At 58.8% G+C, this 15,637-nt stretch overlaps 2 protein-coding genes across 10 annotated transcripts in view; one reads left to right on the forward strand and one right to left on the reverse strand.

The window, feature by feature from the left end:
• The first annotated feature begins 536 nt into the window (after positions 1-536).
• MPG (N-methylpurine DNA glycosylase) lies at positions 537-8,940 on the forward strand. Its single transcript, XM_037157202.2, has 4 exons — positions 537-668; positions 2,756-2,980; positions 5,694-5,898; positions 8,502-8,940. The coding sequence occupies exons 1-4, from the start codon at positions 645-647 to the stop codon at positions 8,876-8,878; spliced, it is 831 nt and encodes a 276-aa protein (XP_037013097.2). The 5' UTR covers positions 537-644; the 3' UTR covers positions 8,879-8,940.
• The window catches only part of NPRL3 (NPR3 like, GATOR1 complex subunit), a 48,530-nt gene continuing 41,783 nt past the window's right edge, over positions 8,891-15,637 (reverse strand). For all 9 annotated transcript variants that reach the window (XM_037157191.2, XM_037157190.2, XM_037157193.2 and 6 more), the window contains 5 exons: positions 14,138-14,244; positions 13,496-13,625; positions 11,398-11,587; positions 10,544-10,736; positions 8,891-9,742 (listed from right to left, as the gene is read on the reverse strand). In XM_037157191.2, the coding sequence (XP_037013086.1) occupies positions 9,577-9,742; positions 10,544-10,736; positions 11,398-11,587; positions 13,496-13,625; positions 14,138-14,244 (786 nt within the window). In that variant the 3' untranslated portion in view covers positions 8,891-9,576. The remainder of the gene's footprint in view (positions 9,743-10,543; positions 10,737-11,397; positions 11,588-13,495; positions 13,626-14,137; positions 14,245-15,637) is intronic.

Consider the following 15,637-nt stretch of genomic DNA (forward strand, 5'->3'; position numbering starts at 1 on the left):
GCGTCCTCTCTACCCAAACGACTCCTTCTGAAGCGCAGGAAGTCGCGCCCCAAGGACCAGGTCTCCCTCCACCTCCCTCAGATGACCTCCACGTGGACCCCACTGTCTGAAAGCCCCTTCTCCAAAGCACTACTCCTACAACCGAGGCCCCTCAAGGGCCCAGATTTATGACGGACCAGTGGTCTGACCCCCAGCTGGTGGTGCAGTGGGTTCTACGGACGTGGGGGGGACCAAAGTGCAAGAAGGCCGGTGGCAGGTCACTGGGAGCGGCGTCGCGGTGACAGGCAGGTCTGGCCCCAACCCCAGACGCCTTCCCCGGTTCTCACAACACAGTGCCCTGGCAGTCGCGGGTTTTTGTCCAAGATGGGAGGTGGGACACCCGGCAAAAGGACCTCCGGGGTGCACGGCTCCCGCGCAGCCACCCCCGTGTGGCCCCACCCCGACTCCTCCTACGAGGCGGAGTCCATGCCCAATGCCTGTGGCGGCCCCCCCCCCAGCCTCCGTCCTCCTCCGCGCAGGCGCAGGCGCCGGCTCCACCCCCGGGCCGGGACGGTGCTTCCGGGGTTGGCTCCGGGGTTGGCTCCCGAGTGGGCTGTAACCCGGGGTGGTCTCAGTCCCAGAAGAGTTCCGGTCTAAGCCACGGGATGCCGGTGCGTAGCGGGATCCAGGTGAGCCCGCTTGTCGCTCCACTCATGGCCGAGGGGCAGTCTCCGAGGGTGAAACTCTTACCCTGAGTCGCACAATCCGCGGAAAACTAGTAACATGCGCGTGGTGGGCCCCCGACAGGGTCTTCGGTTCCCAGGCAAGCGCTCGGCGGGCTCGGGCTCACGGCTAGGCTCCATTTTCCAGAAGTAAAGTCGAGGTCTGGTCCAAGGTCTCCAAACAGGTCTGGGAGGATACCCTGACACCGGTGAGATGCTAGGCACTCAAGCCCAGATCCTAGGAGCCATGTCCCCTCTCCTAGGAGCCAGCCAGCAGACAGAAATGACCATGGAGGGTAGCCTAGCAGTTAGCTCTAGTGTCTGTCACAGCCGGGGAAATGTTGCGCTTTATTTACTGATTCCGTGTTTGCCCAGCTTCTGATGGAAGGCTGGTGGGTCCCTTGGAGACCTCCATCCAGGCCAGACCCTCCCAGCCTGGAAGAGACTCGTCCCCAGATTTTTCCCGGAGGTACCCCAGGTGGACTCTGTTTCTCACATCCATTCACTGAGCACTGGCGTCATGCCGATCAGGGGCTTGCCTGGATTCTCTCGTGTACAGTGCACGTTATTGGTTCCCGTACCATAGATGGGGAAACAGAGGTGGACACCCTTCAGTTTATTTTCTGGGGCTTCTCACCCAGGGAACCCTCATTTCTAAGCAGGGCCAGGTGACACATGTCAGGCACCCAGGTACACGGTTTGAGGCAGCACTCACCCTTGGGTGCAATAGCAGGGTCACACCGTTGCTCAGCTCTCGGGTTATACAGCTTGCACCACATTCACTACAGAGGCCTGTGAGGCAGCTTGGAATCCCAGGTCTGTAGTGGGGAGGCTAAGGCCTCTCCGAGCCTCAGTCCCTGGACATCCATATGAGTCCCCCCACCACCCAGGGTGGGCTGGCGCAGAGACCCAGGGTGACCCAAGTACCAAGAGGCAGGCCAGGGGCCAAACTCAGGGTGAGAGCAGGGGCCGTGGCATCCCAGAGTCTGAGCCCATGGTAGGTATTGGCAGATGGGCAGGACTGCAAAGACGGTCACGTCAGCGTCCATTCTCAGCAGACTGGCGGTCTCCGCTTGACATGGAATGTCAGCTCTTATGTTAAAAATAATGGGTCTGTCACATGTTAGGGAGACATGGGTACTGCCGAAGGTCAGCCCTTGAGGATGGTGTTTCCAGGCCCCGATGCTCACCTGCTCCCTTTATTTACCCCTGCTCCTTGGAGGTCAGCTGTTCCTAGAACAGCCATGTGTATGTGCTCAGATTTCCTGGGGTGGGGTGGGGGCAGGGCAGGGGCCTTGCGGCAGGTAGGAGGCGGAAGCTGTGCAGGTTCTCAGCCAATCCTCCTCATCCCTCAGGAGACCTGTCCTTTGCCCTACTTGTTCCTTGTCATCCTGACATCCTGGGTCATGAGGCAGAGAACATTTGGGGACTCACTGTGTGTGTGTGTGTGGGGGGGGTCATGAGCTTGGAATGGGGCCAGATGGTTAGCCTGGTGTTTACTCACCAGCGTGTGTCAGACCTTCTGGGCCGTTGTGAGGCGGAGTCTGACACAGTGGATATGTCAGCTGCAGCCGGCGCATGGACGGCCCACAATCCATTCCTCTACCAAATTCTTGGTTAAGGTCAGGTGCAAAGGGCAGCATTCCAGAAACAAGCTCAGAAGTTCTTTTGGATTCCTTGTAGTAAATGGGACTCAAAGGATACCAGCCCTCCTGTCCCAGGTTCTCGTGCCCACTGTCCCCTCCCTGGGCCCTGCAGCCCTTTGCTACTGCGTTGTACACCTTCTGCATGTGGCAGGCGTGTGAAGCAGAGTGGCCACCCTGTCACCACTGCCACCAACCTTTCCTTACATGTATTCCTTTCCCAACGCCTCTGGGGCCCAGCAAGGGGGTGAGACATCAGGTCTGTTTGTACAAAATGGTTCCCTCATGTTGCAAGTGAGAAAACTGAGGCAGGCAGTCAAATATAGTCCCAAAGCTCGCAAGGCAGCCTTCACTGCACAGTCCTCTGCCCACTCCTGTTCAGACACTTTACTTTGTTCTTTCCTGTTACAGCTTTCCCGCAAACTGGGGCAAAAAAAGCAGCGACCTTTGGAGGCAGAGCAGCATCAGAGCCCACCAGGTGGATCCCAAACACCTCCCCCCAAGGAGCCCCGCCTGGATCCACCCACAACCCTGGGCCCCCAGCGCAGTATCTATTTTTCAAACCGCCCTGCTCGCCTGGGATTAGAATTTTTCGACCAGCCTGCAGTCTCCCTGGCCCGGGCATTTCTGGGACAGGTAACGTAAACATAGTGAAGTGGCCTCTGCTGAAGTGGTCCTCACAGTGCAGCATCTGTGGTCCCGGACCCCTCACCACTGGGGCTCATGCCCCGGACCTGGTCCTGCTTGTCCTCACGCAGTTAGCTGCTTTGACACTTGTTCCTGGATAGCTTTGCCTCAGTCACCTGGGGCAGGAGGTGGGCCCGGATCAGCTGGGAAGAACACTGAGACTGTTAGGGGTGTCTGCCCTGGGAGGGGCAGAGGAGCCACTGTCTGCCTGCTCACCCGCTCTGGGCCCCGAAGACATCAGCCCTCTCCTCCTGATTGCCCTCAGGGCAGGTTTCTTTCAAGTGCTGGCCAGGTGTCTGTGAGGGACTAACTTTGCCTGCCCTGTCCCCTGACACAGTTAGAGCCCATCTGTAGTGTTCATTGCTTTTAGAGAAAGAAGGGAGAAAGAAAAATCAGTTGGTTGCCTTTCAAACACGCCCAGACCTGGGACTGACCCTGCAACCTAGGTATGTGCCCTAAGAATCAAACCTGCAACCTTTTGGTTACAGGGCAACGCTCCAACCAACTGAGCCACACTGGCCAGGGCAGTGGGGACAGCTTTTAGCCATGTGAGAGTGGCAGCCATGCCCCACGGACTGCCTGTGTCAGGACTGCCTCGACAACCGCCTCCTCGCCACGGCAGCTCACAGGGCCAGTGCTGGCTCCCCAGTGGCCCCTGTAGCTCAGCAGACCCAGGGTCTGGACTGGGAAACAGGGACCCTGCAGGGCCCTGTGCCAGCAGCAGTGCAGTTTCGGCCACATCTGTCCGGAGCACCATCTGGGTGTTGTTCCTGGGTGTCAGATTCAGGCCTGGTTTTCTGGTCCTTTTAGAGAGTCCATGGCCTACCCTGTGTTGTTTCGTGAGGCTACCTTACGTTGAAATGGTGAAAGTGAATCAGTTTCTGTGACTAATAGGAAAGCTGGTGCCAGGAAGTGGGTGCCCAGAGGAACAGACCCTGAAAGAAATGTGGGCTAGTGGAATGTAACCTGAAGGGGGACTTAGTGGGTAGGGGCCAGGTCTGTTCCCATGAGAATGCTTGCAGCTGCAAGGGCCGTGAGAGCCGTCTGGAGAGCCCTCGGTAATGAGGATTTGGGATCTCACACACAGGGGCACTGGAGTCCCTGAGTCGGGTCGGCCGGGGGCCCACAGGCCTCCGAGTGTCCTCCTCTCCCTTTAGGGGCTCATGTGCCCACTAAGCTGGAGGGTGGACAGGCAGCATCCAGCAGAAAAGGAGGTGCTTCACCCTGTGTCCCTGTAGCCTCTTTACAACTTCCCGTGACTGTCCTGGCAGACCCCTTGGCCAGGCTTGAGTCACCCCTCTGCAGAGCATTGCAACAAGCAGTGAGGTGCCGTGGCACCACACTCAAGTCAGCCTCTTGTCTGAGAAGGGTGTTGCGTGCCCCAGCACCCTCCCCCTGGAAGGAAGAGACGTGTTTGTAGTAGACATGGGAGCAGCCGGTGTCTACTACCTGGAAATTTCATCAGAGCGAAATTCAAAGCAGAAAATTCAAATGAAAACAATGCCAGTGAGAACAGGGCCACGAGAAGCTCCTCTCCAGAAGGGCAGCTGGCCTCCAGTGGGCCTCCTGGAGGTGTGGAAATGCGAAGAGTGATGCCAATAAAGGACGCCCTCTTTGATCTGGAAAGAGGGAAGTGAGCCCTCAACTGTGATGGAACAGAGCCTCCCTTTCTCGCCTGGAGATGGGCATCCGGGGGAGGCATCGACTCCCTTCTTCCCCACCCTGTCTCCAGGAAGCGCCACCCCACCACGTGCCTGGGCTTCAGCACACTCCTGGCCCTGCGGCACTGACCCTGGCTGCAGACACACTGGGCTCCCTGGTCTGGGCCGGTGGGGGAGTGGCCTGGCCTAAGAACAAGGCGGATGCTGCAGACATCCCTTTGTAGGGGCTGCCCCCAGAATCCAACAGTGAACCCTGGTCAAGTTGGCCCTGGGGCTATGAACCCTGGGCGTAACTGCTGCCCATTCCCAGGGTCATACTGTGCCGTGCAGCCAAGACAGTCGTCACCCCACAGGGCAGGAAGGCTCCAGGCAAGGGAGATTGACTCCCTGGCTTGCCCAGCACCCGACAGGCCCTCTGTGGCTCCTCTGACTGCTCTTCGAGGTGCCCTGCCGGCCTGAGAGCACCTACCCCTCCAGTGACGATGCCTGGCGACTGCCCCGTTCTCAGCTGGCCTCTCTGTCCCTTCCTGGCCCATTGCACACTGACCTCATTCCTTGTGGAGCTGGCTACACCCCGGGCCACGGTTCAGGTTAGGAGTGCTAGGGAGCAGCTGGTCCTGCTGCTCAGAAAGGCCTTTCACAGCTGGTAGGTGGGAGCTGAGTGTGACAGTGCTCCATAGTTCCACAGGCTCTCGGGTGTCCCAGGCAGCCGTGTGAGGACACCACAGGGGTGCCCTCCATGCTGCCCTGCCCCAGCCTAAGCACAAAAGTTCAGGGGGACTTAGTGGGGGTCGGGCAGTGTGATGGAGGGCCCCACTGACATGGAGTCAGTGAATTCCCTGGTGCAGGTTTGCAGCCCAGCAAAGGCCAGGGCTTGAGAGGCTGTCATCCATGGACAGGACTGTGAGCAAGGCCTGTTGTCTGGGGGCCCAGCCAGAGGGGATACTGGGAGTGAATGGGCTGGCCCCACTGTGCCCTGAGCTGACCCCAACTGCCTCCAGGTCTTGGTCCGGCAACTCGATGACAGCACAGAGCTCCGTGGCCGCATTGTGGAGACCGAGGCATACTTGGGGCCAGAGGACGAAGCTGCCCACTCAAGGGGCGGCCGGCAGACCCCCCGCAACCGCAGCATGTTCATGAAGCCGGGGACCCTGTATGTGTACCTCATCTATGGCATGTACTTCTGCATGAATGTCTCCAGCCGAGGTGAGCAGTGCTGGGGGGCTGGGGCAGGGTGCCTGGGCCCGGCCCCCCAGCTGGTAGCTGGGAGACCCCTGAGAGGACCAGGGCGAGGCAGGTGCTTGAGCAAGGAGGCACCAGTGCTAGGCTAGGTCAGGGTTTCGGGTGCCCTGGCTGTGTTCACAGGGTGGTCATAGGGGCCGGGCCCCCATTAGAGGTCACGGGTTGGCCAGAACACAGAGCAGACAGGTTTGGTTCCACGAGGCACCGCTAGGTCCAGAGCTCAGAGCCAGCAGCACCGATGGCCCAGGGTAGATTCAGGAGGGGCTGGCGGTGGCAGAAGGAGAGCGAAAACTGTTTGGGTTGGGTTCAGGCAGGAGCCTTGCCAGGCTGCCGTTACAGGGTCTGAATCAGTAGTTCTCAACTGGAGATGAGTCTGCCACCCTGGGGGACACTAGGCAATGCCTGCAGACATTTTTGGTCGTCACAGCTGGTGGGATGCAGCTCACAGTGCACAGGAGAAGCCCCCCGCCACACAGAACTATCCGCCCCAAACGTCAGTAGTACAGAAGGGAGGTGCTGATCTAGAGCTCCCAGGAGAACCCACTCACCTTGTGGGACCGGTCTGGGCAGCCTCTGCCCTCTGAGAGCAGGTGGCGGTCCTCTGGATGGTTTGTGCTCAGAAGAGCAAGCCCATACCACCAGCTGGTCAGAGCCTAACCAGGAGCAGCCTGCCTGGCCACTCTGGCTAGCTAGTCCCAGCATCTGTCCACCCAGCCTCCCCTTGTTGGTCCCAGGGTGAACGAATGCTTGAGAGCAGTGAGGGGATGAGTGTGGGTATGCTATAAGGCATGTTTGCTTAGTGACTCAGTGATGAGGGGGCTGTGGTTGTCCAGAGACAGCAGCTGGGGACATTCAGTGCCACAGCTGCAGGGGCAAGAGGATGGGATAACCCACAGCATGAAAAGGGTATTGAGGGAACTGTCAAGGATAGTGGGGACCACCCCACGGGGTCCTGCTGTCCCCCTGGAGAGCTTATGTTGGTGTGGACTGTTTCTTCGGCAGCAAAACCAACCACCTCCTGTAACGTGGGCCTGAACTCAGAAGGAGAGGGGCTGAGTCCAGAGATGCCTGGGGCTGTGGCCAGTGAGGGAGGGAGGAGCCAGGGCTTCTGAGGGCAGACAGTGCAGACCTGGGAGGTGGCATATTACTTTCTGGACAAATGACCAAGATGCCCCAGGAACACCTAGTTCAGGGGGCAGGGGAGAAGGAAACCACATCTGTAGAGTCAGGGCCAAAGCTAAAGGTTATCCCAGTATATCAAGGGAGAGGGGAGGCGAAGTATATCACCCTCAGGGCAGAGGCAGTGCAGAGAAGAGCAGAGAGGGGAGATTGCTGAGGCGGAGCAGGTGGTGCGAGCAAAGGACCAGGGGTGGGACTGGACACTCGGGAAGGGTCAGGGCGTCCTGATTTTACCTCAGGGTGCGGGACTCAGCCGTGCTCCAGGAGCGGGGTATGCGTGATAGGTGGGGTAGGCTGCTCCTCGGAACCATTTGGGGGCCTAGTGGGAGAGTGAGGGATGTGTCCCAGCCCCAGCGGCTCGGGGTGGACACGGGCAGCCCTGGCTGGGAAGGGCCCAGGAACTACAGAGCAGTTGGAACTTCAAGTCCTCGCTTGTCCTTAGGTGTCCTTTGAGGTCCGTTGAATACTGGCTGGTTAAAAGCGTCTGCTCACAAAAACCCCATTTGCCAGCTGCTGCTAGTGTAGGAGGGTGTAGCTGCTGTGTCCACTCAGGGCCAGCTCCTGGGTGCTGATGAGGCCTGCATGGTGAGGCCCAAGAGTGGGGACCGGCCTGGCCCTCCCTCAGGCTGAGCCAGTCAGACTCCGAAAGGGGAGGGGAGGCCACAGGGAGTCGGGAGAGCTGGTGTCTCAGAAGAGTGGCCTTGCTGGCGTTGGGATTCCTCTGGCCCCGGTCCAGGTAATCACCGCCCCTAGCCATGCAGGGCCAAGCGAATTTGGACAGATGTGTGTTCTTGGGCCCTAGATGTCAGTGTGCTGCCTGGCCTTTGAAGTAGCCTGGCCTGGTGGAGGAGAGCTGGGCCAGAGGGGATGCCAAGGGAGGTGAGGGGTACTGTCAACAGACACCTCATTCTGCCCGGTCAGTCTCCCCACTCGGTCATGGGGTGGGGCTCACCCAGCATCCCGTGAACACTTGGAACTGCCAACTTTCTGGCTTGCGCAATAGATTCTCAATGGGCAGAGGCAAGTGGGGGGGACTCTAAGGCCAGACAGGGATCTGGGCCAGCCCAGCAGCTTCCAGCCTCCTGGCGGGGTCGCCATGCCACCAGCTATCTGGGGTTTCCTCTGCCAGACTCAGCTGCTGCTGGTCACCAAACCAGAGAAGCCAAGAGGAAGCCCACTACAAGCACCCACTAAGCATTTCTGCTGGCTCTCTGGCTTCACAGGGGTCCCACTGGGGACCCCACGGGTGCAGATGTGCAAGAGGGAGACCAAGGCAGAGGGTCTGGATGGTCAATGAGTACAGGAGTGCTCATGAAGGCAGCTGTGCCATCCCTGCAGCACTGTTGTGCCCCAATCACTGTCTGTCTGTCTGTCTGTCTGTCTCACAGGGGATGGGGCATGTGTCCTGCTGCGAGCGCTGGAGCCCCTGGAAGGTCTGGAGACCATGCGGCAGCTTCGCAGTACCTCCCGGAGAGCCAGTACAGGCCGGGCCCTCAAAGACCGCGAGCTCTGCAGCGGACCCTCCAAGCTCTGTCAAGCCCTGGCCGTTGACAAGAGCTTCGACCAACGTGACCTCACCAAGGACAAGGCCATGTGGCTAGAGCGTGGCCCGCCGCAGCCCAGGGAGATGGCTGTGGTGGCAGCAGCCCGAGTGGGCATTGGCAGTGCAGGAGAGTGGGCCCAGAAGCCCCTGCGCTTCTATATCCAGGGCAGCCCCTGGGTCAGTGTGGTAGACAGAGCAGCTGAGCGGGATGCACAGGTCTGAACAAGAGCCTGCTCAGAACAAGCTTTTTAATTGTTTAAAACCCAAATAAACACTTCATTTCTAGAAAATGTGTCACTTGTGTCTCAGCCAGAGCTCCCCCCATAACAATCAGCTTCCTCCAGGACGGGAATATCAGGGCCCTGGGAGTGCAGCAGGGTAGAGTGTCCAGCCCACCGTGGACACGTCCTTCCTCAGGCCTGCTGCAGGCCCCTGCACTCCCCGCTGTGAGAGGGCTGGAAGCACCAGTGCAGACCAACCCCCTGGGGGCCAAGGAAGCACCGTGGGTCAGCCCAGGCCCTCATACATCAGGTGGGAAAGGCAGGGGGATGGCTTAGCCTGAGCTTCCTGGGGGCTAATACAGGGCTGTGGTGAGGGCCAGGCCAGGAATGCCCACAGGCTGGGAGGAATGGGACAGTGCTAGGCCACACAGGATGGTCCAGGCTCATGACCCTCAGTCTTGGAAGGGCAGCAGTGGAGGGGACCAAGGAACACAGGCAGGATTGGGAGGGAGGTCAAAGAAACGTAACCCAAACCTGTGTGGGAAGCACCTGGGCCTCGCTCAGCCTGAGTCCTGAATGCCCGTCCTCAGCTTAGAGCCTCACCCCCTCAGCTCAGATGCTGGGCCAGTTATGAGAACTATGTACGTGACACTGCCCCCACCCACTGCAGCAGCCGGGCTCTGCATCCTTGGCCCAGGCTCACGTAAGCAGCGCCTGGAAGACGGCGATGACCGGGTCCTCATGGGTGGTCACCACCAGCACGCTGCGGAACTTGTCGAAGAGCATGAGCAGCTGGGAGCGCCTTGTGTTCTCGTTGTACATGATCTCCTCTAGGTGGTGGCGGCCTCGGAAGTACTGCAGGAGCCTGGAGGGGAGGGGTGGCACAGCCCAGGCTGGCCTCTGTCCGACCGGCCGCTTAGCAGCCCACAGGCCCAGAGCGGGTGGAGGGGTCTCAGAGGCCTAGGGAAGCAGCTGTCCATGCCCCCCCAAAAGGAGCAGGCAGATGTCCTGGAGCCACTGAAGTGAGACTATGAGGACACATGGCTGTCCACCCCCAGCATTCTGACACACGTGGGGCAGCACAGGGCCAGTCTGCCAGAGGCTTCTCTTTCGTGCCACTGCAGCTACAAGCCCCCTGTGGTTCTGGATCCAAATGGGGTCACTGCTCCGGGGGTGTCCAGCTGGACCAGCTGCCTGGCATGTGGTTCTTAACTGGGGGCTCAGTCCCTCACAGCCTGACCTCTTCCACAAGACCATGCACCTGCAGTGCCCCCTAAGTCGGGGGCGGGGGATGACAAAGTCTGTGTCACCTATGATATAGATTCTCCCACCCCTAGGCCGAGTCCTAGGAAAAATCTCTTCCAAGCCTCAGGAGGATGAGAACTTGTTGCCAGGCCCTAAGAAGTGACAAGAAACACCTAGGAAGTACTGGTGATACTCCCCAAAGACAGAGGCACCAGATCCAGAGTCTCAGCAACAGACTGAATTCCTCACGCCTGGCACAAACGGACCAGGTAGGGCCACCCAAGTGCACGAGACGTCACCTCAACCAGTGAGTGCCATTTGTCATCAATGGGTTTCAGTTGGGGTGAGCTAAGTAGGTCCCCATCCACTTCCTGTCCTGACCCTGGACTCGGACCCAGCCCAGCAGTCACCCCGCACCCACCTGGCAAACATGCGGAGGTCCTCGGGGTTCTGGGCTGCAGGCACACTGAGGACGGCTGCCCGCTCGGGCTCTGACAGGCTGGCCAACAGGTTCTCTGTCATCCTCTTGTTCAGCGGGGAGTCCCCACTCGGGAGCAGCTCTGCACTGGAGTTGTCCATGCTGGGGCTTGTGAGTGTCATATCATCACTGCTGGCTGTGAGTGGGCATGGGTCAGGGACCAGTAGGCCCCCCAAGGATGCCCCCTCAACCCGACACGGAAGACAAAGAGCCCTGGGCAGGCCAGGTCCTTGAACTGAGCCTGAAGCTCTAGGTCAGGCCTCAGCTTGAGGAGGTGCTGCCCTGGAAACCTCCCAGCCCTTCCTCCTCAGCTCCCCAGCTGAGCTCCAGGGACCTGGGGCTTGGCAATGCACTGCTGCCTCTGGGGCACAGTATGGCCGTCACACCTCTTGCAAGAAGGGATTGTGACGGTCACTGTCTTCTCATAGGCCCTGGGGTACAGAGGTTTCAACTGTCTTGCCAGTGATGGATGACATGGCAGGCTGGGGGCAGGCTGCTCCTGACATGAACAAGCCTCTGTTCAAGAGCCCAAAGGTACAGCCTCCTCCTCAGAGCCAAAGAGGTACAGGGAAGTGGGGGAGAGGTCTCCTGGGCTCCTTTAAGGAAGGCAGTCTGCAAGAGGACCAAGCTGCCCACATGAGAAGCAGGTATATATGCACGTGTGGCCACGTGAAGGTCCCTCAGTCATTCCAGCAATGCCTTTGTTGGACCACCTTGGCCATCATTCCCAGGTGTCCCATAGGTGCCTACTTCCCCACCCTGCCACCACAAAGATGCCCTGGGCAGGGGACTCCTACTTGGGGAGCCAAAGCTGAGGGCATTGGGCGTGCTGAGGCTGCGACCGCCGACCCTGGTAGTGAAGGGGACTTCCTCCTCCCGCAGGCGGGGCTCATCCTGGCTGGGCGAGGCCATCAGGCAAACGTAGGTGTGCAGCTGGACCAGGAGCCTGTGCTGCAGCATCCACACCACCATCTGAATGAGCTGGGTCTGCAGGACAGACAGGGTGAGCTGGGCACTGGGAGAGGCTGGCCCCCACCACTGCCCTGTTCCGTTTCTGATAGGAATGGGGTGACTTGGCCTAAGATATGACCCTCACAAGTCACCCTGGAAATCCAGGGGTGCACGAGCTCCAGGGACTTGACTTAGGGCAGGAAGGTGGCTCCCGCCTCAGGAAGGAGCTCTTAGCCACTGGCTAACTCTGCGAGCCTAACAGCCTCCAGGGAAGGCAGTGATTCTAGAAGAGCAGCAGGGCCCTGGCTGCACTTGCTCCCACCACACAGCTGGCTGCCCTAGTGCCTGCCTGGCCTTTCTTGCTCAGAGCTGAGGACCAGGACCTGGCACTTGGAGGCCCATGTGCCCTCCCAGCTCTGAGCTGCCCCTCTCTTCCCTGTGTCCCCAGCCCACCGGGCCCTGCCACTCAAGCCTACCACCACACAGAGCTGGGCCTGTGGGACCCTCTCCCTGTGGCCTGCACACTATGCAGAAAGAAGCTGTGAGTAACTGCCCTGAGAGCAGGAAGCCCTCTCCTCAGGTCAACCCGAAAGCCTGCCCAGGAACCCCTGCTGAGCTGTGTGGTCCCTAGGACATGTCATCTGCCCCTCTTCCACAGGACGAGCAGCTGAGTAGGAGCAACGAGGAACCCTGTGTGGGCGGAGCTCCAGCACCAGCGAGCAGGAAAATGCACGCGGATGGTGTCCATGTTCTTGGACACACAGCCGTGGAAACAGGGTATGACCTAGTCACACCAAATAAAATTAAAAAGGACTGTAAAACTTTAAATTCAGAAATAAAACAGAGGCCCCATAAGCACAGAGGAACATATTCCTAAGGCAGGAGGGGTGAGAAGCAGACAGCCTCACCCCAGGACTGTGCAGAACCAAACCCAGTTCTATCTGGGCCCCCTGACAAGGCATGAGACTGCCCCTCAGGCATGGCCTAAAAATTCCACCAGCCTTCCAGACCACCAGAAAATTTCTGTTGGGGAGGGGGAGGGTGCAGATGCAAATGTGTCTTTCTTTCAGCTGGCATGACCTGGCACAGTTCCTGGAAACTGCAGGCTCCATGAAAGACGGCATTTAGAACTCTGTCTCACGCAGCATCTAAATGAACTGAGGAACCAGGATCGCCTTCTCATTCACAATTTGACAAAGGAAAGGGCTTGCTTCTAAAAACTGGTTCTGCCTAACAGATCTGCTGCTTATTAAAGTAAATACTTTACTTTGGAAGACACAGCCTTAAGAACACCCAGCCCCATCTCCGACACCTGTCCCATCTGGCCCTGCCCTGGGTGTCTGCCCAGAGCCCCAGGAGTTCAGCTGGGGGAAGGTCCAGGCCACACCCAAGCCTCCCGCAGACAGAACTCACCCTGCCATTCTGCAGGCCTCCCACCTCCCCGGAGCCCTCCACCCACCCCTCGCCCTGACCCAGGCCCATCCTCTCCATGTCCTCTTGGATGAGATTCTAGGTACCAGTGAGCCACCTGGGCCAGGACAGGGAGGGAAAAGGAGGGCAGGGCCCAGGCTCAGTGAAAACAAAACCAGCTCTGCCTCCTCCAGCTGTGGGATCCAGGCCCAGAAGGGGCACCAGGTGGCTCTGTCCTCCCGGCAAAGATCAGCACTCTTCTGAATGGGCCTCCTACTGTGGTCTTAACCCTAACAACAACCCACTGCAGCCAGGGCAGACTCATGGGGAAGGGGTGGGGGGGACTTGGGACTGCCCAAGTGCTGGATCTCTGGCCAAGCACCTGCAGGTGACCTGGCTGGGGAGCCGGCTTTCTGTTACCCTTGTAGGACACGGACCACCTACACAGCAAGGCCCCCAACCAGAGCTAAGGGTGTGGCAGTATTGAGAGCCCTTGGATCGGGTTCCTGGGCTCCCCTGGCTTCTGAGACTCACCTCTTGCACAGGGGGAGCGAGAGGGTTCCTAAATTCTGACAAGGAGACAGGCAAGGAGAACTTGGCAAGGACAGATGGCAGGTCATGAGACGGGAACTGGTGGGAGAACTGCTCAGCCAGCGGTGAGTACCTGGGGACAGGTGAGGCAAGTGTGTCCGTGAGCTCAGTGACTGCCCCATCATGATTCACGGCACTCACGCCCTCGCCGTGAGCCTGTGACAGGCAACAAGGAGGTGTGGCATGGTGGGTAGGTCAGGACGGGTGCAATGAGGACAGAGCCGGTTGCCTTCCTTCAGGGGGCAGCAGAAGCCATGGGCACCAGCCATCCCAGAGTTCCTCTTGAGCCCCTGAATGAAGGCCAAGGCTCCTGACCTCCCATCGGGCACATGGTACAGAGCTCACTGGCTGTAGACATGGCAGGTGCAGGCCCTTCTTGGAGGATGCAGGTACTGGAAAAGCACAGGCCCGAGGAGAGCCAGGTGGTGCCAGACCAGGCCAGAACTGGGACCTTGGCATAGGAGAGCCCAGGCATCTGGTCCAAGTGAAGGCCTGGCTGACCTGGGGAGTACCATCTGGAAGGCCCCGCCAACCACACTCCTTCCCATTCAGGGGCCCTGAGCTCTGGCAGCCAGAGGTACTCACAGGCACACGCTGGCGTTGGGGGAAAGCATGTAGACATTGTTCTCACACAGAGGGTAGATGATGATGGCCTTGCCCCAGTACACCAGGTGAGCCGCAAGCTGGAAAACCTGCAGGCAGAGGAGGCTGGCAGGACAGTGCCTGAGAGGCTGACCCACTGAGGCTTCTTCCCTGACTATGGGCACAGCCAGCACATGCAACATTTCCTGTGCTCAGGTCAACAAGCCTTTTTATCGCTGCTTCCTGTACAGTTTGGGGTGTAGTTTCCCGTTAGGGTCCTGTACTGCTCTGGCTGACACTGAGGAAAGGTCCCAGGAGCATAGGGACATTTAGGGTACCCAGGATCATGGGGTCAGCTCAGCTGAGCAGGGGACTTGGCTGGCCACCCGAGCAGAGGCAGGCTCCCCACTACCACCACGACTCCAGCACGGGGATGGGTTTCCATGTGCAGTGACTGTGGGGTCACTGGACACGCCCTCCACCCACACACTCATCCCCACGTGTCCCAGGATCTTGCACAGTATCCCACTGCCCGGCTCTCCTGGACTCCTGGACGTCAGGATGGGCCAGACGGACAAAGGTGCCAGAAACCCCTCCAAGCCTCACAAGGGGAGGCCGGGTCTGAGAACACAGCACTGCCTTACTTCATGGAAAGAACGGCACCGGGCATTTCTGACTTGGCATCATCCTAGGTGAGCACTTCCCCAGGTGAGCCTGCTGCCCTTCCTTACCAACACTGGGCGCTTTCAAGGGGATGGGTCACCCACACCTGCATGCAACGGCTGCGACACTGCCAGGGACACCTCTACCTCATTACGGCACGAGGCCTCTAGGGGTACCACCAACTTGAGCACAACACAAATTTCAGTTCCATCACTGACCCTCTTCTCTCTCATCCCAAGTCCCACTGACATTCACTCTAAAGCGAGGACACGCCCACTTTCCTCCATCTCTGCCACCACCCTTCCCCAGTGGTCCCCACCTCCTGCCTCTCCCTACAGCCAGAGCACCACTCTGGAGACCAGAGATCTAAAATCACTACCACATGGCTGGGGTCAAGGTGCTGGCAGGCAACCGTCCACTGTTCCGTGCCACTGCTGGCTGCAGCATTCCTCGGCATGTGGCCACATCATGGCCACGTCCCCACCTCCCTTTCTACAGTCAAATTCACCTCTGCCTCCCTCTCACAAGGGCCCTTGAGTCTACACTGGGCCCACCCAGATAATATAGGACCAATGCCCCACCTCAAGATCCTTAATCACGTCTGTGAAGTCCCACACAAGGCCACAGTCACAGGTCCTGTGGATTAGGACGTGGAGGTATGTGGGCATTGTTCAGCTAATCACAAGTAATGTACAATGTGACCTTAATTTTGTTATTCAAGAATAATATGTTAACCTATGAGAAAAACCTGGAAGAATCTACAGTGGTTACATCTGGGGTATAGAATTATGGGGACTTTCTCTTTTTGTGTCTATAATTTGAATGCTATTTGAACTTTTA

Source organism: Artibeus jamaicensis, unplaced genomic scaffold (assembly GCF_021234435.1).
Source record: "Artibeus jamaicensis isolate MK-2021 breed Jamaican fruit bat unplaced genomic scaffold, CSHL_Jam_final contig_700, whole genome shotgun sequence".
NCBI classification, from domain to species: domain Eukaryota; kingdom Metazoa; phylum Chordata; class Mammalia; order Chiroptera; family Phyllostomidae; genus Artibeus; species Artibeus jamaicensis.

Coding starts and splice junctions, on each gene's coding strand:
- MPG (XM_037157202.2), top strand. CDS start 645: ATGCCGGTGCGTAGCGGGATCCAG. Junction 2,981..5,693: donor CCCGGGCATTTCTGGGACAG/GTAACGTAAACA, acceptor AACTGCCTCCAG/GTCTTGGTCCGGCAACTCGA. Junction 5,899..8,501: donor CATGAATGTCTCCAGCCGAG/GTGAGCAGTGCT, acceptor TCTGTCTCACAG/GGGATGGGGCATGTGTCCTG.